Source organism: Panthera onca, chromosome C1 (genome assembly GCF_046562875.1).
Source record: "Panthera onca isolate mPanOnc1 chromosome C1, mPanOnc1 haplotype 2, whole genome shotgun sequence".
Classification (NCBI taxonomy): Eukaryota; Metazoa; Chordata; class Mammalia; order Carnivora; family Felidae; genus Panthera; species Panthera onca.
The window spans coordinates 55,470,931-55,495,319 of NC_138346.1; the positions used below are offsets into that span (position 1 = coordinate 55,470,931).

Sequence of the window (24,389 nt, forward strand, 5' to 3'; positions counted from 1 at the left end):
TCAGCTGGTCATAAACTTAGCCTATTATATAATGTTACCTTAAAATAAGTAATATGACTGGGCAATAGTAACTCCTGTTTTAAAAAAAAAAAGTTATTGGAGGTGTCTGGGTGGCTCAGTTGGTTAAGTGTCCAACTCCTGGTTTTGGCTCAGGTCATGATCTCATGGTTTGTGAGATGGAGCCCCAGGTTGTGCTCTTCCCTGGTAGCACGGAGCCTGCTTGGGATTCTCTTTCTCCCTCTTTCTGCCCCTCCCCCCCATCCCCCCGCTTAGAATAAATAAATAAACTTAAAAACAAAATTTAAAAAGTTATTGAAAACAATAATTTGAAAAGATATATGCACCTCTATGTTTAATGCAGCATTATTTACATAGCCAAGGCATGGAAACAACCCGTGTCCATCTATAGACAAATGGATATGGAAGATGTGGTATACATACACAGACACACATACCTACATACATACACAATGGAATATTACTCAGCCGTAAAAAGCATGAGGCTGTGCCATTTGAGACAACATGGATGAATCTAGAAGGTATTGTGCTAAGTGAAATAAATCAGACAGAGAAAGACCAATGCCATATGATTTCATTCATAAGTGGAATCTGAAAAAAAAAAAACCTATAAGAAACAAACAAAAAAAACTCAAGACCCCAACTGAATTAACAAACAAAAATCAGAATCAGATTATAAGTACAGAGAACAAACTGATGGCTGCCAGAGGAGAGTGGGGTGGGACATTGGGTAAAATGGGCAAAGGCCAGTGGGAGGCACGGGCTTCCAGTTGTGGAATAAGTAAGTCACAGGGACAAAAGGCCTAGCATAGGGAATACAGTCAATGATTTTAATAGCAATGTATGGGGACAGATGGTAGCTACATTTCTGGTGAACGTAGCATAATTTACGAAGTTGTCGAATCATTGTGTTGTACACCTGAAACTAATTTAACATTGTGTGTCAACTATACTCAAATAAAAAATAAATAAAATAAAATAAAATGTTGGGGCGCCTGGGTGGCGCAGTCGGTTAAGCGTCCGACTTCAGCCAGGTCACGATCTCGCGGTCTGTGAGTTTGAGCCCCGCGTCGGGCTCTGGGCTGATGGCTCGGAGCCTGGAGCCTGTTTCCGATTCTGTGTCTCCCTCTCTCTCTGCCCCTCCCCCGTTCATGCTCTGTCTCTCTCTGTCCCAAAAATAAATAAAAACCGTTGAAAATAAAATAAAATGTTACCTCCCACCCCCAACAATACTTTTAATATGTGTGCAGGACACTCCCAATGCTTTGCTTTTGTCTGATGCCATTTCCTTCGTAAGCCTCAAGTCATTTATTCCACCATATAATCACCATCAGCAGCAAGCAGAAAAGTCTGTGTTCTTAGCTCCCTCCTGCCACCTTTGGACATCCCTCTTCCACTCTCAAGATCTACTCTTCTTGGGAGACACGGAGCTCCCCACTATACTACTTTCTTTCTTTGTCACCTCCCAACCTCATGACTATTCCTTCATAGTTCTCAAGACCTCTGGAGCCTGGTTCCCAATCTGCCTCTCCATGCCAATCCCTCATTCATTTATTCATTCAAATATATTCTGAGCCATGCCATATGTGAGGTATTGTGGGAGGTGCTAGGGGTACATTATTGAATGAAATAAAATACCAGTTTTCAGGGAGCTTACAGGTCAGTGACAATCAAAAGAGGAACGGGATACAGATATGAACAGATAAATATGTAACCTGTCAGGTCGTGGTTAATGCTTTAGAGGCAAATAAAATGAGGTACATAGACAATGAGTGATGAAGACATGCAGGGTAGGTCAGAGAAGGCTATGCAAAAAGGCTACATTTGGAAATGAGTCAAATGTATGAGCAAACCTGGGAATGCCTGGAATGAAAAGCAAGTGAGGCTAAGAGGGTCCAAAACATAAAGGCCTTGAGGTGGGAGCACAACTGAGGAAAAATGCTAGAGAGATCTAAGTGAAGGAGAACAAGGCGGGAAACGGGATCAGAGAAGTGGGCAGAACCAGATAATGAATGACCCTGTAGGCAATGGTCAGCAATTTAAGTATTATTTAGAAACAGATGGGGACCAATGAAGGGTTTGGAGCAGTGGAGTGGCTTGCTCTGACTTAGGTTTTGAAAGGATCACTCTGACTACTCTGTAAAAATATGGCCTGTATGTCAGGCAACAGTAGAAGCAGGGAAACCAGTTGGAAGACTATGGCCATCATCCAGGTGAGAAATGATGGTAGCTCAGACCAGAGTGGAGAGGGAGGAGGTGGTAAGCAGTGGTCAGAACCCAGGTACATCTGAAGGTAGAACCGATAGGATTCACTGAGGGTTTGGAAGCAGGTGTGAGAAAAAAACAAGAAGGATGACTCCTGGTGAGGTTTCTGGCTGTACCAAAAGGAAGGACAGAGTTGCTGCTTACTGAGATAAGGAAGACTGGGAAGGGGCAGATTGGAGAGGGAAATTAGGAATTCAGTTTTGGACATGTTAAGTGTGAGATGTCTTCTTTTTTTAAAATTTTTTTTTATGTTTATTTTTGAGAGAGAGAGAGAGAGAGAGAGAATGGGCGGAGGAAGGGCAGAGAGAGAGGGAGACACAGAATCCAAAGCTGGCCCCAGGCTCTGAGCCATAAGCCCAGAGCCCAACGTGGGGCACGAACCCACGAACTGTTGAGATCATGACCTGAGCCGAAGTCGGATGCTTAACCAACTGAGCCACCCAGGCACCCCGAGATGCCTTCTTAACGTCCAAGTGGAGATCACCCTTGGTAACTTCAATATCACTGTGGTTGACTTGATATCCAGGATCAGGGTTGGCAATTCAAATGCCTTCTGGGGCCAGGCAGGAAACATACATATTGAAATACAATAAGGAGAGGTAGGGGACTGTGGCTGATCAGAGGGTATATGCCCCATCTACAGGGGAAGCTACTCCTGAGCCCAGTTTAGTGTTGCCATTTGCAATCTGGGCTCAGTATTCCTAGATTTTCCAATTTCTTAACAGAAAGAAGAATCTGGAATAACAACTAAATCTTCGGAAAATAAAAAAAAGTTCCACAACCTACTATATTCTAGAAGTGTTCAGTTAAAGTTGTAACTCACTCGTTACATTAGTTGCCTGATGTATATTAATATACATTAATTTATTAACCCATATTGCAAAAAGAGACCATGTTTAGCATTTCTCTAACTTCTTTGACAATAAAATTCTCTTTTTCATGCAACATCAAGGGGAAAGCATTCTTTGGCATACACTGGGAAATGCTGGTTTCTGTATAAAACCTAGATGTCCTAATCAACTCCTTTATATCCTTTTTGAAAATTTTAGGGCATATATTTCTTGCAGCTTATGAATCATTGATCTCTTTCTCTGTTTTTGTCTCTCCCTCTCTGTCTCTCTTGCACACACACATACAGTTAATTTTGTTAGATGTTCTAACATCAAATATCAGTCTGGAATGAAATGTAAATGGAGCATTTACTAAAGTCTTCCAACTTGTTAAATACTAAGTGGAGTCTTGACCCTCTTGTGTTGATGAAGAAACACTCAGTGAAATCACAGGGGCAACTGAATCACTTCATTTCCTAGCTCCTCTCCCTCCTTCACCTGTTGTGCTACATAATTTTGCCACAGGAAGGATAGCCAATTACTACTATGCACTTGGCAGATGTTCTTTGTTTTACTTATCTCTGAGGAAGGAAGAAGGGAGAGAACAAATAAATCTGGAATGGCAAATCTGTAGTACGAAGACAAGACTAATACCATTGCAGCCTTTAAAAATATCTTGTAGGATATATTAAAATATTTGAGGTGCAAGGCTTGTCTCTGAAGAATTAGAGTGTGTCTTCTGCTTAAAAGAGTTTGCAACACAGTTTAGGAGATCTGTACACAAAAAGATAAACAATATGAAAATGTCAAATATTGTCAAAAAGTTCTATAAAAGTTCAGAGAAGGGAGAGGGCAACATGAGGTCGCGTGGTCAGTGGAAGTTCACGTGGGCCAGTCCTTGAAGCACAGGGAGGTATCAGGTCAAGATAAGTGTAGTGGGAATATTCTGTGCAGGAAAGACAAGAGCAGAGACAGAGATAAGGCAGTTTTAGGAACGGTGCACACACAAGATTATACAGAGTAGGAGGACAATGGGACGCTGAGGCTGGATCAGATCTTGGCGGTCATGGGATACCAAGTAAGGAAATCCGACCTTAACTATGTTGGTAAACAAGAGTCTTTGAAGGGTTGTGAGCATAAATCTGCCATGTTCAGGAAATTCAACCTCAGGCCATAAGGGAGACAGCAAGGCCAGAGTACTCTCCAGGATGTTGGGTGGAGGCGATGAGGGTCTGGGCTAGCGAGTGGACAGTGCAAACAGAAAGAAATGATCACATTATAAAGGATGAAATAATCAATAAAATTTGTTCACCTACTGAATGTGAGAGAATCAAAGGAGAAAGGAATGGCTTTGACCCTGGGCCCACAAGAGAATGATTATCCTGACAGCAAACGGGCTTATATGTATTAATTTAAGATGCAGTGGTAAATAAAAGTAGAAATGTCCAATCAATTAATTAGTGACCTAGAACCAGAATTTGGGAATGACAGGCCATGTGCATTAAGGCATCGCTGAATTCTCAGCTATGTGCTAGATCATGTCCTATACGATCCATTTGCATGAATGATGGCCTTCATTTGCATAGATGTCAGTTAAACCAGGAGAATGGTAACATCTAATGAAGGCTAATTTATCACACCTCCTCTATGTCCCTTCACTATGAAAACAGCCACACACAAAAATAGGTGCATATAAAAACCAGTGCCTCATATTACATCACAGGATCACTCGAATTTCCGATTTCCATAAAAACCTGGATGTTAGTAAGTGATTGAGATAAGGAAGAAAAAACAGAACTACAATTGTTCTTTATTCTCTCCCCTGAGAGAGATGAACAAGACACAAAACAGGAGACAGGAAGGAAGCAGAGAAGAAAGTATTTTGGGGAGAATTTGCACTGAGATGAACAAAAACTAAACTAAACTCTCCTTAAAGACAACAACCATTTGAACATTGTCTCTTACTTTTCTAAAATTCATTATCAATTTACAGTCACGCTACTTTATTCCCATCATAAAACTTGTCATTCACAAGCCAGCCAGGAGTCCCATATTCTTCCTTCAGACTCCCTCTGCAGCCTCGGGTCTCAGTTTTTCCCTGTTGTTTTGCACGGCGGCCCTGGAGCTCAGGTGCAACAGGCAGATCAACAATGCATGACAGATGTTTCCGCAGCCCTCATCAGTCTTTTCCATTTGCCACAATTCTCCAGGGTGACCTGGGTCGATCCCATCCTTCCCGCAGCAGCCAGGAAGGCCACACTGCTTAAAATGTCTCTTGGTTGAAATGCCCAGGGCAAAGAAAAAATGGAGAAGCCATAACAAGAAAGGACAGAGAGGCAGGTAAAGGATAAACTGGAATTGCAAACTTAGAAAGCATCTCAACATGTAGTTGCTATTTAATATAAATGTACTTTCATTCATGGTACTTTTGCTTTCTTTTACTATTCGAACACAGTGCAGTAAATGTTATAATTGGGTGTAATCACAGATTTAGTTAATGCTATAACTGCTTCTCATGAACAGAATGTAGATGTCCTGTTTGAACTCTATAACGCGGGGCGCCAGTGTCAAAAATACCTGCAGCAGAAATATCTGCCTTAGAATCTATGAAAGATACACATGTAAGGAATCTCTGATTCTTACAGATTCCCCATGAATCTCTTGCTAGAAATGGGAGGAGGGGGTGCTGGGAAGGTAGACAGACTGAAAGTTCCCTAAGGGACCCCACTCCCTCCACAGTGCTTCCCCACCATCTAGAAGAATGAATTCACACCTGGATTGGCTGTCTCAAGACCCAAGTCTATGCTATGGACCATGAATGAACTCATGTTCATAGTGCTACAAACTAGACAATATACCTTGAACACACAGAATAGGGAGGAAAACTCCTGCAAGAATAATTTACTCAATGAATATCCTTCACAAGGGAAATTTTTATAAACAGTTAACTAAACCTGTTTACTGTGAATTTCCAGTTACACAACAAAAAATCCTATCACAAGATAATGTCATAACGGCAAAGAGCAATACTGAGACATGTGCTGGGCAAAACAGCTGCCTGTTTGGGAAATGAAGAAAATCCATATGGCCGATTCCCCCACAACCTTGGCACATAGAACAGCCACTGACGTAGCAACAAAGTACCTCCGTAAACAAAAACAATGTACAGAATTGGCTCAATGGGATAATTAAATAAGAATTCATTTTCTCTGTTGGCTCTAAGCATTACCTGAGCTCTCACTGCTCTTAATTCCCCAATGCTACAATTTCATTTGTATCCTAATTCCTGAATCTGACTGTTAACCAGATTCCACGAAACCCAAACAGAAGTTTGTGCGGGACAGGCCAGTGACAGACTGGTAGGAAGAAGGCCTTTGGCAGGCTCACATCCCTTTCCACCTCCACGAATAGACAGCAGAGCATTTAAGTTCTGAAGCAGTTCCCCCTCTTCAGGTGCCCAGAGAGGAGGAAAGCAGGGCTTCTCCTAGCCACCCTGCCTGCGGTCTACACTCTCAAAAAGGATCCTAAATAACAGAGAAACAAGAACAGGATCTTCATGGCATCATCACGTAGATCTACAGAAAACAGTGAGCCTTCCTGTGGAATAAAAATCTTCACAACAAAATTTCAGGATTAATCAGCAAGCCCACCATATCCTAATGGTACCGTATTTGAATAAGATAACAAAGTGCACTTTGGACCATATTCTCTTACCTGCCGACTGTCCCTATGGGAGGGTGTTGAAGAAGAGGCACTTCTGTGGGTTGGAGTGGATGTTTTATGAGCAGGGGATATGCCCTTCTCGTCTGAACTCATAGCTGCAGTTGGAGTCTAGTTGTATGCGCTTAAGACCATCCCAGTCGTGTCTCCAATTCACAGACAAAGAAGTAGATGAATTTTCAGCTTCAGTTCCATTTCATGAATCAGGTTTGACTAGAAAACAGAAGGCAAATAGTGAAGGCGTCCAAAATACCTACAAGCAAAAGAAGCAAGAAAACCTCATGTAATTAAAATACAAATACAAAGTCATTATATTTAGGAAAAATACCAACACGTAGTGAGAGGAAGAACTCTGACACATTAGGAAATACTTCTTCTTCCTCTAGATTTTACGTGGAGGCTAATGGTGTTAATATGAAAAAGAAGGCTGTCAACAAGGAAAATGGAAAGAAACCACATGCCAAGGTCATATTCTTCCCTACCATTCTCTTTGTTTTAAAGCAGATTACATGGTCCCTCAGGCCAAAGTACCCAAAGTACATCAGTTTCTTCCCCTGAAAGGTAAATTTCCCTGCCCAATGGATCATAAGAGCTCAGCCCATGTCTGTCTTCAGTTGAGTTCAGCCAAGTCATGTATGTGATGTTAAATCCAACACAAAACAGATACAAAAGGCAAAAGGGTTCACACATTTTATGCATTGTGTGATCCAGCATTTAGGAAGGATCAAGAATACACATACTCAGTTATTTGCACCTCAAGATCACAGCACATCTACATATGATTCTCAGCTCAGAAAACAACAGGCTTTCAAGTACCTACAGATTGACAGGCATGTTCTGAAACCGGATAATGCTCAGATTTCCTTCCATTTATCCTCAACCAAGAGCCACTTCATTTTTCACTTGGATTCAAATAAAGAAAGCCTGCATTGTAAGTACTAGGACCAAAAACTTATGCCTGAAAAAAGCATCGTTCAATTGGCAACACAGGTTGTTAAAAACTAATTTTTTAGGGGATCCTGGGTGGCTAGGTTGGTTGAGTGTCTGAATATTGATCTCTGCCTAGGGCATGGTCCCAGGGTCGTGGGATCAAGCCCTGCATCAAGCTCTGCACTGAGCATGGAGCCTGCGTAAGATTCTCTCTCTCCCTCTGTCCCTTTCCCCTGTTCACACACTCTCTCTCTAAAATTAAAAAAAAAAAAGGGGGGGGCGCCTTGGTGGTTCTGTCAGTTAAGTGACTGACTTTGGCTCAGGTCATGGTCTAGTGGTTTGTGGGTTCCAGCCCCACATCAGGCTCTGTGCTGACAGTTCAGAGCCTGGAGCTTGCTTCGAATTCTGTGTCTCCCTCTCTCTCTACCCCTCCCTCACTCATGCTCTGTCTTTCTCTCAAAAATAAACATTTAAAAAAATAATAAACTGGGGCGCCTGGGTGGCGCAGTCGGTTAAGCGTCCGACTTCAGCCAGGTCACGATCTCGCGGTCCGTGAGTTCGAGCCCCGCGTCAGACTCTGGGCTGATGGCTCGGAGCCTGGAGCCTGTTTCCGATTCTGTGTCTCCCTCTCTCTCTGCCCCTCCCCTGTTCATGCTCTGTCTCTCTCTGTCCCAAAAATAAATAAAAAACGTTGAAAAAAAAAAATTAAAAAAAATAATAAACTAAAATTAAAAGAAAAAATTTTAAGGTAAGCATAACGGTGTAAGATGAAAAGCTTACCCAAAGTTTTCTTCATCCAAGAAAACAGAAAACCAAATTCTAGCCCCTATTTTAATGATAGTACTCCTTGAAGGAAGCACAGAAGACTTTGGTAAGTTCTATAGTGCAGGTTGGAAAAGAAAGCTCCTGGCAATGATCAGAAAGCAATCTTAAGGCTAAAGAAAAATGGGACCTGAACTTGAGTCCAGAGGAAGAGACAGTCAATCAAGAAATCAAAAAAGAATAAAGATGTCTGAGGATACATGGTGAGAGGAACTCGATGGGTCTGGAGGTCTGAGGTATCCCTGATCCAGTGTGTTTGAGCTGAGGTCTGAAGGAGAAGCATGAGTTAAGCAGGTGCCTGGATATTTGGCTTGGTATGATCAAGAAATTAGTGCTGCCCATCATGATCAGAGAGTGGCATGATGGGTCAGAGAGAGGCAAGGGCAAGGCCTTGTCAGCCATGTTCAACTTTTCTATTTTTATCATTAAGGCATAAGAAGCCATAAAGGAGTGTGCTATAACGAGATCTGTGTGTTTAAAAGGATACTTTGAAGGGCACCTGGGTGGCTCAGTCGGTTAAGTGTCTAACTCTTGGTTTCTGCTCGGGTCATGATCTTGTGGTTCGTGAGTTTGTTTGAGCTCTGCATTGGGCTCTGTGTTGGCAGTGTGCAGTCTGTTTGGGATTCTCTCTCTTTCTCTCTCTGCCCCCACCCCTGTTAAAATAAATAAATAAACATTTAAAAATAAATAAATAAAAGGATACTTTGATAGCCACGAGGAGAACCAAATTGGGGAAATACAGAAGGTGAGGGAGACCCAATCAGGAAGCAAGAGATAATGGATTAGAGAGCTGGCAAGAAATTCAGCATCCAGTCTCGTCAGCTGTAACAGGGTATGAAGGGGGGCAGTGGGGAAGAGGAGAAGACAGGGTTGAGGAAGACTCCTAGGTTTCTGGTATTCTGAGTGAGGTCTGGCCAAAGGAAATCAGGATTGGCAGAAAGGCACGAGCATGGTTTCAACCCAATGAGTTTCAGGTATAACTGAGGCATTCAAATGGAGATAAACACTTGGAAATGTAGTCCCTAGCTCAGAGAAATTTAGGCTATAGACAAATGTTTAAAGATTATGTTTCTGATATAAATGTATTGTATGATTTATGTACAGATCATGTAAACTCTGCAAGTGCAGGTACATTTTATACAGGCCTACAAATAGTTATTATTTTCTAAATCTGCAACAGTACGTTAATGGATTATGTGGCCCTGAATGTGTTAATCAGGATTTTAATGGCTACCTGGTTACATAGAAGATTCAAAAGAACAATCCCAATAATTAAAAAGCAAATTATTTTAAATTGGGAGACCTGGACTCTCTAGCGAATAAAACTTAAAATCCTTTCTTCAGATTTCAACTTCATTGTCACCACCACTTATCCCCCAAATTGGAAAACTTTCTCTGGAAACAAAATTAGTCTTTGGACTAACAGAAATGTAAAGAGCTGCAGTGCTCTTTCCTTGGCTAGAGATCAGCTTGCATTGAGTATTGTCAAAAGGCAGTGATATGCCGACATGCGATAGATGATCATCCAATCCTTTTGTTTTGTGAAGATAGTCTAATTAAAGCGTGACTGAAATTTCTCAAGCCAAGCTGTGATGCCAGCAAACAGAAAGCAAGAACACTGCTCAGGTCTCTGACATGAAGTACTTTCTGGTGCAAGATGTCTTACAAGCCGCTGATACTTGAGCTAAAAGTATGGAGGTTCTGTGAGGTATTCACGTGTCCCCAAGGGATGAGGTTGAAACAACCAAACCAATTAGACTGTTATCCATTTGGAAGTAAATTCAATCCAAGCTACATCAAGAGCCAACATTTCCTCTTTTGAACTTTTTTCTTTTGATTTTTAAAAAAAATGTTTTAATGTTTTTAATTTATTTTTGAGGCAGAGAGAGACAGAGCATGAGCAGGGGAGGGGCAGAGAGAGAGGGAGACACAGAATCCAAAGCAGGCTCCAGGCTCCAAGCTGGGGCCCGAACCCACGAATCGTAAGATCATGACCTAGGCCAAAGTCGGACACTTAACTGACTGAGCCACCCAGGCGCCCCTTGAACTTTTTTTTCTTAACTGCGCCCAACTCCCAACTGCACTTTCCCCATTAATACATACCAAATGCTAATACCTTGGTTTTTAATTTAAAATGACATTTTCAGGGTAAGTTGTCGATGATGAAAACGCAATCTTTTGGTTGAATTACAATTATGAATATCTTGAAGAATACCAAGAATAAGAAAAGGCGATTTAGAGAATTTAATTCACTCTGGAACTTGACTATGTCAGCGGGGCTGAGTTGTGACGTGGTAATATACAACCACAAAATCTCAAGAGCTTACAAGAAAAGTTTATTTCTGAGAGAGACAGAGAGCAAGCAGGGGAGGGGCAGAGAGAGAGGGAGACACAGAATCAGAAGCAGACTCCAGACTCTGAGCTGTAAGCCCAGAGCCCAACACGGGTTTTGAACCCAGACCACAAGATCATGACCTGACGTCAGACGCTTAACGGATGGAGCCACCCAGGCGCCCTAAGAATCATTTTTGACATTACTGTTGTTTTATTAATTTCTGATTTTGTTTAACAAAGAGGATTTTGAGTACCTAAAGTTGAGTGAGATGACCTTTAAAGTTCATTCCAATCTGATTATCAATCAAGTGTTTAATCACCTGCTCTATTTCAAAGTGTATTACAAAAGTAAGTCTAAATTCTATTAGTAGGTTATACCTATTTACTCTTTACTCGTAAAGTATAAGAATTAGTGTGACATTAAAAAAAATTACTTCATCTCTATCAAAGCACATTTTCAGAAATTGCCTAAACAAAATCCCAAGGTAAAGAAAGACCATAGATTTTATTTTATTTAGTTTTTTGAAAGACCATAGATTTTAAAATCAATACCAACATAATTTCTATACTCAATGAGAAAAATATTGTTGCTGCAAATAACAGCAATACAAGAGCTGAACATCTGATTTTCCTGTCTTCTTCCCCATTCATATCAGTGGGATCACTACAATTGTTTGTAAGTGCTATAACATTTGCATTTACACTGAGTGACATAAAATTCAGATTTACGACCTAGAGACCTGACTAAAGCATGAGGTGTCAAGGAAGACTTCTACAAGCTGCTGTTCACAAGCATTATAAATTGTATGTGTTCAGAAAAACATCTGGAACTTGACGATGTCAGCAGGGCTGAGTTGTGACGTGGTAATATACAACCACAAAATCTCAAGGGCTTACAAGAAAGGTTTATTTACATGTTTTATTTACATGTCCTGTAGAGTTCAGCTGCAGCTCTACCCTGTATCAACCCCCAAGTGATGAAGGTAGAACCATAAGACAGTTCTTAGGTGCAGGTGGAACATGTCACTTTCACTCACATCTTATTGGCCAAAACAGGTCACATGGCTAAACTGAGGTTGATGATGCATGAAAGTATAAAGCATCCAATATAAGGCAACAAAAAATACTTGGGTCAATAATCTAGTATATTCACCATAGAAAAAGATTAAAAGCTCAGATATAAATATTTTAATTGACTAGTTTCATCAACCTAAAAATAACCCTAGTTAACATTTGATTCTATCTTAACCAAAGTAGGAAAATAATGTCCAAACTATCTGCAATATGCTTTTTTCAACCAACAATATATTGGTAACAGCCTTCTTTGTGAACAAAGGAGCTTTAGTATCATGGCTCTTAATCACTACGCATGAGGCCACCACATGGATATACCATGGTACGTTTATATTCTGTATATTTTGAAACAATGAAATTTATCACGGGAGAGTTCGTAATAATTCCGTTTGCGTTTGATTATTATATAAAATGACCCTCTTCATTCATTTCAATACTTTTTTGCTTTATTTGGTATCATCTGCTCTCTTTCTGGTTGCAAGTGATTAGTGAAATTCGTCCATCCTTTTACATTTAAAGTTTCTGTATCACTTTGTATTATGTATTCCTGTAGTAAAGATCATGTTGAGTTGTTCAAAAAATCTAATATTAGCGATATTTTTCCCATTTCCATTTAATACTATAACTAATAGTTGGCCTTATGCCTGCCAAATCATGCTACACTTTCTATTTTATGGTTCTTCTTTGTTTCTTTCAATGCCTGATGGCTTTTCCTTTATAATCTGCTTTTCCTTATAATACTGATTTTAAGATGGTTTTAACTGAGTTTTATATTTGCCATTACTGTGAAAGATAAAATTTCCCTTGTAACGTTCTGTTTCCCTTCAAGTTTCTCTAAATCCTGCTGGAACCTACAGTCTGTATGTGACAGTCAAGAGTAAAATGGTACCCTTCTAGTCGCCCCTGCAATATAAAACCTCCCCCACACCACCCCACCTCAAAACTTTCTTTTCCTAGTCCTTTTCCCAATCTTGGTGATTTAATTTGAAGTTTTAGAGAATTACACTTAGTATTCTAACACAACATGGAGGAGCTGATACCACTTCTGACCAGGGCCAACCAGAATCTCCAAGTGTGAGGACAGCCTGGAAGAATTAAGTAATAATTTTTCTGCTCTTTCTCAAACAGCCTCCTTTTCTGCAACAGCAGCTGAGGTCTGCCACAATCAAGACCTGGCTCAGTCACTATTTTCCTGAATTTGGGATGCAGCGTTCATAAAATTAGGGTCTAGTCCTTCATGGTTTTGATATTAGGTTGTGTTTTAAATTAGTATCTGGGTTGTTGATGGTTTGTCTCTTTCAACATCTGCATGACTATTTACAGAGAATCAAGAGGAGCCACAGTAGATGTGGCACAAGCCACAGGGACAGGGCAATCCTATCATCAACTGATCTTATCAGTGCAAATGTCATTGTACTGCTGGATGGAATAAACTAGTTTTCCGATCAAGATCATCACCAGAGCAACGAATGCCTATTATCATTATATATTACAGTCATTACAATGTCACTTACATTAGTTTTTTTTTTCCCCCTTATAGAGAGAGGGTAGGGAATCTTTTTATTTCTAAGGTCATTAACGCACAAAAAGAAAAAGAAAATCAAGGAATGCTTTCATGAAGATAAGCCAATCACTTCTAAAAGAAAAAAAAGATGGTGGTATAAGATATTTGATAAACATTTTCCTAGAAAATGACTAAAAGGCAGAGGCTAAAAGGATTTTAAAAAAATAAAAAAATCAAGTACTTTCACTAAAGAATAAATGCCATGAGGCGCCTGGGTGGTTCAGTCGGATAAGCGTCCAACTTCAGCTCTGGGTATGATCTCACTGTGAGTTCGAGACGCACATTGGTCTCCAGGCTGACAATGCAGAGCCTGCTTGGTATTCTCTCTCTCTTCCTCTCTCTCTGCCCTTCCCCTACTTGTGCATACTCTCTCTCTCAAGAAACAAACTTAAAAAAAAAAAAGAATAAATGCCATAAAATGTAAGGATCACTTTACTCACAACCAAACCATGATGTATGAAACCAAATATATCTCCCTTCTTAAGACAGTAAAGTGGTGTTAAAAGAAGAAAAGCGGGCAAACTCCACCTATTTTCTCTAGATAAGAGAGGCAAGGAGCAAGAAGCCCAGGGAAAAGCCTCACCACAGATTAACAGCGTTGCTAGGCCTGGAGGCACAGCTCTCCTGGCACTCAAGAACATGGCCCTGCCTTATCTTTTGCTGCTTTCCTTGGTCCTGGCTTCCAAAGAGCATCATGGACATATTCCAAAGCACCCCCAAAATACAGCTTTCCCTGCCAAGATGGCTTCTGGCGCAGTTATTTAAAAAACTAACGAGGAAAAGAGCATACAAACAGACTTCTCTTATTGTGACTGATGAAAACTCTGGTCACTCTCTACTCTCCTAAGATCCTTTACCAAGGAAATGAACAGGACAGACCTACATTCTACAACATCACTTAGACCTCCAGGGTGAGTTTACAGAGGATGTGAATGCTAATTAAGTAAAGAACTATAGAAATGATCCCTGAAAGTATAGTCTTTGAATGCTAATTAACTAAACACTAAAGAAGCAAAGGATAACTGGCATAAATATTCTTTTGACAAGGAACAGATCTCATTTAAAGAAAAATAAAGTTTAAAAAAAAAAGTGTGTGTGTATAAAACACTATAAAATATATTCCCCCAATAAGAGAGCAAATTACTATGTGCAAGAGGTAACTAGAGGGCTGATCTGGAATGCTAATCCTAGTAGAAGAGAGGGCAGCTTTAGAGCACCACTGTTTCACACTTTCACAAATTAAAAAAAAAAGAAAATTCTCTGAATAAGAAATAAGACAGGTTCAGAAGCAGAGGGAACTAGTAAAGGTAAGGAAGAAATAAAGGCAACAAATGATGACACCATCATTTTAAAATAATTAAAATGATATTAATGAAACACTGAACACTTTTGCAGAAAAATCTAGTCAAGAGGTAGGTTTAAAAGATAAAGTTTAGGAAATCATCTTGCAAATGGAAAAAAGGGCAGGCAAAGTTAACAGATAATAGAACCTGAATCTACAGATATGGATCGCCCTGAAGACAAAAACCAAAAAAGAAAAGGAATAGTATTCAAAAATATTCCTTAACATAAGGAAGACTTCAATTTGGAAAATAAAATCTTTAACAATATAAATAAGTATCTTCATCTAGAAAATAAAAAGAATCTTTATCAGGCAAAATTAGTAAAAAGCAAATCAAAATAAGATCTTAATGATACTGCTGAATTTCGATCACTCTCTGAAGCAATTCAGTAAGTTAAATATTAATGAAACATTGGAAGCAAGCAGGGTTAATCCTAGAAAAAGTTCAAAAATATACTCTCCTAAGTACATCTTAGGTTGAAGAAAAAATAAAGCACATTGATATTGTAGAACATTTGAAAACAGAGCAGAAACCAAAAGCATTCAGTCCTGTCCCTCACCTCCCTCCCCTTTCTTTCTGAATGATGGAGTGCATTGTCCAGTTAACTCACAGGTGAAAGACTAGGGTAAAAGCAATCAAAGAATATGCTAGAAATGTTGAACATAGCTACAGCTATAATGAAAGGAAAATTCATGGTCTTAATCATTTCCATTATTAAACACAAAAGAATAAAAACCGGTCGCAAGGGTGGCTCAGCTGGTTAAGCATCCAACTCTTGATCTCAGCTCAGGTCTTGATCTCAGGGTCATGAGTTCAAGCCCCACGTTGAGCTCCCGTGCTGGGTGGGCAGCCTACTCAATAAATAAATAAATAAATGAACAAACAAAAATGCATTAATTTTATAATTTATGAAATTAGAAAAGCCAAATATAAGAAAAATATAAACAAATAAATGTCTTAGACTTATCAACTAATTTACATTATTTACGTATACTTTCATTTCTAAATATGTAGAAAAACAGGAACCATAAGTACAGAAAGAAGGTTATAAAAAGTATATAACCAAGGAATAGAAGACACTAAGTTATTAGATAATTGTTGCAATCTATAATAAATAACTAAAACTAATAATAATCCAAAGGCTAAATATTCTACAATCATCTTGATTTAAAAAGTACACCATTTAATATCCATTGCCAAACATTTAAGAACTCTGAACAAATATTGGAATAGTTGCCTTTATTTTTATTTAAAAATTTTTTTTTAATGTTTATTTATATTGAGGTGGGGGAAGCATAGAGAGATGGGGACAGAGGATCTGAAGTGGACTCTGTGCTGTCAGAAGAGAGCCAAATGTGGATTTCAAACTCATGAACCCTGAGATCATGACCTGAGCCGAAGTCAGATGCTTAACCAACTCAGCCACCCACACACCTCTTTTTTGTTGTTGTTATATTTATTTATTTTGAGAGAGAGAGACAGACAGACAGACAGACAGAGAAACTGAGAGAGAGACAGAATCCCAAGCAGGCAATGCAAAGCCTGATGTGGGGCTCAAACTCATGAACCACAAGATCATGACCTGAGCCATGATCAACAGTTGGACACTTAACTGACTGAGCTACCCAGGCACCTGGGAATAGTTGCCTTTCTATGTGCTATTGTTTATATATAAACACATAAGCATACACACACAGGCACATAAATCAATCTAGCATCAGGCTCAATGGTGAAACATCAGTACCATTTTCATCAATGTCAACAACAAAATAATCATACTGCTTATTACCTTGTTAACACTGTGCTCTGAGAATGCTAACCAGGGAACAATATAATTGTTCATCTGAAATGCACATGAGGGGATCTGGACGGCTGTCAGTTAAGCATTTGACTTTGGCTCAGGTCATGATCTCATGGTTTGTGAGTCTAAGCCCAGCATCAGGCTCTCTGCTGTCAGTGCAGAGCCTGCTTTGGATCCTCTGTCCCCTTCTTTCTCTGCCCCTCCCCCACTCGTTCCCCCCAACCCCATCAAAAATAAAATGTAAAAAATAAAAAAGATTTTAAAAATTAAATGCACATGAGAATCAAATGAAAGTCAACCAGAAGGGGTGAAAAGAAAGTAAGCTTTCAGTAATGTAGCTGGTTGCATATCTATCTATTCATCCATCCATCCATCCATCCATCTTCATTTTTTAAGTGAAAATAGCAAGTCTGAAAATGGTACATACTATATAATCCCAACTATATGACACTTTGGAAAAGGCAAAAATATGGGGACAGAAAAAAAAGATGAGTGGTTGCCAGGGTTGGGAGTGGGAGAGTGGAGGAAGGATAAAATAGGTGAAGCACAAAGGATGTTTAGGACAGTGAAACTATTCTACGTATGCTGTATTGGTGGATATGTGTCATATATTTGTCCAGACCACAGAACGTACGACACCAAGAGTAAACCCTAATGTAAACTATGGACTTTAGGTGATAATGACCTGTCAGTGTAGGCTCATCATTGATTGTAATGGAGGTACCACTCTGGTGTGGGATGTTGACAATGGAAGAGGCTATGTGTGGGGAGCAGGAAGGATGTGGAAATCCTCTGTACTTTCTGCAATTTTACTTTTTGCAATTTTGCTGTAAACTTAAAATTGCTTTTAAAATAAAGTTTTAGCAGGTGCCTGGGTGGCTCAGTTGGTTAAATGTTGACTTCAGCTCAGGTCATAATCTCACAGTTCGTGAGTTCGAGCCCTGTGTCAGGCTCCATGCTGACAGTGATGAGCCTGCTTGGGATTCTCTCTCACTCTCTCTGTCCCTCCCTGTTTGTGCTGTCTCTCTCTCTCTATCAAAATGAATAAATAAACCTAAAAACAAATAATAAAGACATATAAACTCTGGATACATAGAAATAAAACATGTTAAAATGTTCTATTTTATGTCTATTTCAAGTAGAGAATCAAATGAGAAGGTTGTGGGGTGCCTAGGTGACTCAGTTGGTTAAGCAACTGACTCTTAATTTTGGCTCAGCACATGATCTCATGGTTCATGAGATCAAGTCCTGAGTCAGGCTCTGCCCTGACAGCATGGAGCCTGCTTGGGATTCTCTCTCTCCCTCTTCCTCTCCCCCTCCCCCATTCTCTCTCTCTCAAAACCAAAAACCAAAAAACACAATAATAATAAAAAGAGAAATTAAAAAAAAAACAAAAACAAAAACCCAGCAGGCCAGATGTCCTACTTCCCATCCAGGAACTCTTTTGTTATTCATAGTGTATAGATGACAAAAGTAGGATTTAGGAGGTTTGTTAAACAGGGTCCTTAGTTTGGTTTCCAAATCTATTTGACCTCAAAGCCCATGAAACAAATTCTTTCACTGCTATTTACCCTTATTTTACTAATAAATCAATGAATAAATGAGAACTCTAGTTTTTTGGTTTTTTTTTTTTTTACAGGATGGTACATTACTGATGTATAATACAAATTTATAGAGGTTCTTAAATGATATGAAATGTATGGGGCATACAAGCATCATATTTTCCTAGGGAGATATTCAATAGCTTTCATCGGATTATCAAAAGGCTAAAAAAAGTACATCCTTGGGAGTTCATATTACTAAAAGGATTCTTACCAGTACAGGTTAAAAGACAATCCATGGGCACAAAAGCTGTACAACATATTTAACATAACGCGATCACAGGACATTTGATTTTGATGGGAGCATGTGCCACAGCCAGTTTTGACAAGGCCATTTTGGTACCATCACCTCAATAACTTTGCCAATGCTAATTTTCTAAGATTTGTCAGCCACTTTTTCATTCATTATTTGGTTTCTGACTCTTGCTAACATGTTTTGAAAGGAAGCTTGGTAATGTCATAATTCATATTTTAACAGGAAAGATAATATTGGGAATTATGGTTCCCATGACTGCTAATAGGTACTGATTGTCAGCACAGTGGGGACTTTTTGGCAACGACAGGAAACATCAAAGATTTTGCCTCTGCCTTGTGATCTTAAATAATAATTCATTAATCCATGTTGAGTGTGTATAAACTTTTACTGAGACACCAAATGACTTGAGTAGCGGCAAATGTCCTGTTCTCTAGAGGAATTTCCTGTACTGAGCTATGCTGAAGAGTTGGCTTAAAGCCGACAAAATGGCTTAGGTTAAAAATGTTCCAGAAGTGATTCTGATACATTGCTACCAGAAATGTAAAATGGCACACTGCTATTGAAAATGGTATGGTGACTCCTCAAAAAATTAACAATAAAATTACTATATGATTCAGCAATTCCAATTCTGGGTATACGCCCAAAAGAATGGAAGGCAGGGACTTGAACAGATATTTGTACACTGATATTCATAGCAGCATTATTCATAATGGGCAAAAGGTGAAAGCAACCCAAGTGTCCATCAGCAGATGGACATATAAACAAAATGTGGTACATCTGTACAATGGAATAGAATTCAGCCTTAAAAAGAACAGAAATTCTGATACATGCTACAATGTGGATGAACCTCGAAGACATTATGCTGAGTAACCTAAGGACCAATATTGTATGATTCTACTTATACTAGGTACCTACAGTAGTCAAATTATATTAGGTACCTACAGAGTCAGATTTATAGAAGGGTGTTTGCCAGTGTCCATGAGGAGGGGGAAACGGAGTTTGGGTTCAATAAGTACAGAATTTCAGTTTGGAAGATGAAAAAGTTCTCGAGAAAGAAAGTAGTTCTCTGGGCTGGGGGCTGGGCAAAATGGATAAAGGGGAGCGAGTAGTACAGGCTTCCAGCTATGGAATGAATAGGTCACAGGGATGAAAGGTACAGCATGGGGTCACTGGCTGACAGGTGCTGGCTACACTTGTGGTGAGCACAGCATAACACAAAGAGTTGCTAATCACTATGTTGCACATCTGAAACTAATTAATATTCTGTGTCAATTATACTTCAATTAAAAAGTGGTTGTCCGAATCCATTTGTGCTGTTATTAACAAAATACCATACACTAAGTGGCTTAAAAACAACAAGGATTTAGCTGCCTGGGTGGCCTCAGTTGATTTAGCATCTGACTTCAGCTCAGGTCATGACTCATGATCCTTGAGTTCAAGCCCCGCATCTGACTCTACACTGAGAGCTCAGAGCCTGGAGCCTGCTTCAGATTCTGTGTCTCCCTCTCTCTCTGCTCCTCCCCTGCTCACGCTCTGTCTCTCTCTGTCTCTCTCTCTCTCTCTCAAAAATAAATAAATGTTAAAGAAAAAATTGAACAACAAGCATCTATTTCTCACAGTTTTGGAGGCTGGGGAAGTCCAGGATCATGACACCAGAAGATCTGGTACCTGGTAAAAACCCACTTTCCTAGTTAATAAATGGTCATCTGCTTGTTTTGTCCTCACATAGCAGAAGGGGCGAAGGGATCTCTCTGGAGTCTCTTTTAATTCCACTCACAAGGACCCACCCATGACCTAATCACCTCCCCAAATACTATCACCTCAGGAATAAGGATTTCAACATATGAATTTTGTTGCAACACAAACATTCAAACCATAGTGATGGTTATAGTACAATGTGAATGTCTTTAGAATTTAAAAACTGTTAGAATGGTAAATTTTATGTGTATTTTACAAAAATAAAAAAGTTCCTGTATTATCACCTGTAATAACTTTTATAATATGCAAATATCACTTTTGTGTTATTTTGTGCTCAGGTTTCATTTTCTTTACAAAATCTTTCTTAATCAATTAGAATTGTCACTGCAATCTGTATTATGTCTATATTTATGCATGCATATATTATTGAATACCACCGCACTGTTTATTTGTACCGATTCTGTATAATCTTCGTGGGTGGGGACTATGTCACTTTCATCGTTGCAGTCGGATATCAGGGACCACAAAAACCACTCCGATTGTTTGCTGGGCTTATCATTTAAGACCTAAGCCCTCATTATATACATTAAATACAGTTGACTGTGCTCACAGGCTGCCTGAGATAACCCCCTCATGCCAGGTCTTGGATTTTATTATATTTGCCCAAAGAGAACCCAAAAATAATCCAAATGATTTGCAGAGTGGAGTTCCCTTTCTGTTCAATAGAGAGAAAGACTGTACAGAGTTCAACATTCCCAAGGGGAAACCTCTGGGTTTTCCTAAAAAAAGACCCACCAACCTGCTAATGGTACTCTAGGGGCCTGGGGCATTATCTGCTCTGTTCTCCCTGGTGCCGAGTCATACATTAGGAATAGGAAGAGAGGCAGTAGTGTAATTCTTTCAATACGGATGATGAATTAGCCTGGCTGCACAGAGTTACCGCACCTGCCACCTACCTAATTGACTAGCCATTATCTACCTAATCGCAAATATTTCATGATTAAGAGCCTTAAGCAGAATTTTAAAAAACTGTCATCCCTCCAGAATAGCAATGTTTATGTAGACCTTTACCTACATATCAGGGTGCCCATACTTCTATTTGCATCGGGTATTCAGCATGAGTGTTAGTTTCAATTATTGCTCATTCATTGCCACAGGAGAGAAGGAACAGCTGACAATAACTGAGGATTTGCTGCCAGGCCCCAGGCAGTTCAGCATCATGTACTCATTTAATTGGGGTGTGGTAATCTTCGCACACACCTGGTGATGGGCTGGAGTGAGCTTACACAGGCTCAGGAGCCCCTTGCCTGCCAGACCAGCCTCCAGAGACATCCTCTTGGGAACTTGAAATTGGCCATGATAGAAGTAAGCCATGCAAATCAGCATCCTCCCCCTTTTTAGAGAGCTGATTTTTAAATGTTTGTCAGTACTCCACTGCATATATCCTGTGCTGTTTTTTCTTTCTATTTTTACACTTAAAAAAAAAATTCATGGATTGCCTAGGTCTGAAACCAATCCCAACTCTGTTATTTCCTAGCTATCAAACATCAGGCAATTTACTTTATTTCTCCATGCCTCAATTTCCTCATCTATAAAATAGGGATAGGCACACCTGGTTGGCTCAGTTGATTAAGCGTCTGAATCTTGATTTCATCTCAGGTCATGATCTCATGGTACATGAGACTGAGCCCTGCATCAGGCTCTGCACTGACAGCAAGGAGCCTGTTTGGAATTCTCGCTCTCCCTCACTTTCTGCCCCTTTCCCGCTCTCTCTCCTCTCTCTAAAAATAAATTGGGGTGCCCGAGTGGCTCAGTCGGTTGAGTGTCCAACTTTGGCTCAGGTCATGATCTTATGATCTTGACCCCCACAATCAGCCCCACATCAGCTCAGAGCCTGGAGCTGGCTTCAGATTCTGTGTCTACCTCTCTCTCTCTGCCCCTCTCCTGTTCACACTCTGTCTCTCTCTCTCTCTCTCAAAAATAAATAAATGTTAAAAAAAAGTTTTTTAATAAATAAACTTAAAAACAGGGATAAAAATATCTATTTCATGAAGTTGTGAGAAGCAGATGCCATTATTTGTGTAAAATGGTTACTGTTATTATGCATCCTCTTCTGAGCCCCTCCTCCAAATGACTGTCAGGGAGCAGATTTGAGGACACACTGTACCCACGAGAACATCAACTTCCTCCATGAGCAGGTTCAGGACACCTGTCTCCAGAGTACTAATTTTGAGACTGGTTTGATCCATGACACTATTTTATTAAAAGCCCCTATGAAAAAGGTTGCTAATTTTCCATCAAAAGGATCAAGAGTATTTGGGGAGGGGGCATAATTTAACAAAAATCCACAAAATAGAAACTGATGTACCAGTTCATGTATTTAAATGGATTTGGGGCATATCCTTATTAAAAATAAGCCCACACTTAAATATAAAAGAACAATCAAATAACACACTTAAGATTATTTTATTATCAAAAATAATTGAGACACTGATATGAAGTGAAATAATAGGGGTCCTAATAGTTTGACAAACTACATTTGAGGTCCAGATAGTGTCAAACTCATGGTACAACTAACAAAGAAATGGATGTCAGTCAAAAAGCTTGAGCTGGAGCCTTCCTTTTCCAGCAGATCACAAGATCTTGTGTCTCAGGACCTTGGTTTCTTTTATGCAGAGAAAATACTTGAGTTCCCAACTCACTTCACAGGATTTTACAAGAATCAAGAAAAGAAAGAAGTACTTTAAAATGCGCGCGCGCGCGCGCACACACACACACACACACACACACACACACACACACCACACTGGGGTAAATCTGGCAGACTGAATATAGACAGAATCTGTTTCATCCCAAAATTCCACTGAAAACATCAGTAAAGAGATTTTCTTTTTTTAAAAAGTAAAACCCAAGAGCAGTGAGGCCAGGAGGCAATGGCAACAGAAGTTTGGGACTGGAAAACAGAAAAAAGTATTAAAATGATACCTGGTTCATTAGTGAGTCCTGCCACAAAGATGATGAGTGGAAGTTTAAGAAATTCAAAGGAAGTTTTAATGTGTCACCTGATATTGAATTGAGATGAAAAAAGCTACTTTTCCCCAAATCCCAAGCTTAGGAAATACCAGTGCTGTCTACTACAGAGGTTTTGAAAGGTGATCCGGGACCAACATGCCACCTGGGAACTCATTTCAAATGCAAATTCTTGCGCCTGTCCATACTAGTGGGTCAAAACCTGTGAGCACTCTGTCCAGCACTCTGTTTCAACAAGCCTGACTCTGGACACAGGTGTAAAGGATCGCCAGCTGGGCCCTGTTCTTCGATGACCTAACACTAACACTAGGGAATAATAATATAGTATTAGACACAGTCACTCCCAAGTAATAGATGTAAAGCCTCAAAAATAAGGAATTGTTAAAATTGTTCCTCAGCAATTCAAAAATATATATATAATAAGAATTTCAACTGATAACTAAGGTTAATTTAGCATTTAACATTTATAGAAATGGGCTTCATACTACAAAACTGTTACTAAAAACATTAGAAAGCTTATGAAAAAGTATTTTTACTACAAACACAGTATCTCCACCTATGAATAAAAAAGAAAATACAGCAGGGCACCTGGGTGGCTCAGTCAGTTAAACGTCTGACTTTGGTTCAGGTCATGATCTCACAGTCTGTGGGTTCAAGTCCCACATTGGGCTCTCTGCTGTCAGCACAGAGCCCGCTTCAGATCCCTTGCCCCCTCTCTCTCTGCCCCTCTGCCACTCGCACCCGCTCTCTCTCAAAACTAAATAAAAACATTTTTAAAAATGAAATAAAATAAAGCAAAAAGCTCTATCATAACCCAACAGGACTCTATTGTCTACTAATCCCTGCAACTGCAACATTTTTTGGATCCCAGATTCTGAAATGGGCAGAGATAATCCAGTCACCATCTGACTCCATCGGAGGTCAGCAAACTTTTTATGTAAAGGCCCAAACAAAATATTTTAGGCTTTATGAGCCATACGGTCTCACTGCAGCTACTCAACACTGCCATTGTAGTGGAAAAGCAGCCATAGAAAATGAGCACATGAATAAGCATGGCTATGTTCTACTAAAACTTAATTTATAAAGCCAGGCTTGCAAGCCAG

General features: G+C 39.6%; 1 protein-coding gene and 1 pseudogene across 16 annotated transcripts in view; both read right to left on the minus strand.

The window, feature by feature from the left end:
• Positions 1-24,389, minus strand: part of OSBPL6 (oxysterol binding protein like 6) — a 214,256-nt gene that overhangs the window by 86,160 nt on the left and 103,707 nt on the right. For 15 of the 16 annotated variants that reach the window (XM_078451134.2, XM_060621942.3, XM_060621940.3 and 12 more), the window contains one exon: positions 6,828-7,046. In XM_078451134.2, coding sequence (XP_078307260.2) covers positions 6,828-6,929 — 102 coding nt within the window. In that variant the 5' untranslated portion in view covers positions 6,930-7,046. Of the gene's footprint in view, positions 1-6,827; positions 7,087-24,389 lie in introns of all 16 variants that reach the window. The other variant, XM_060621938.3, reaches the window with a different exon arrangement.
• Positions 14,435-14,539, minus strand: LOC132673920 (small nucleolar RNA U3; annotated as a pseudogene).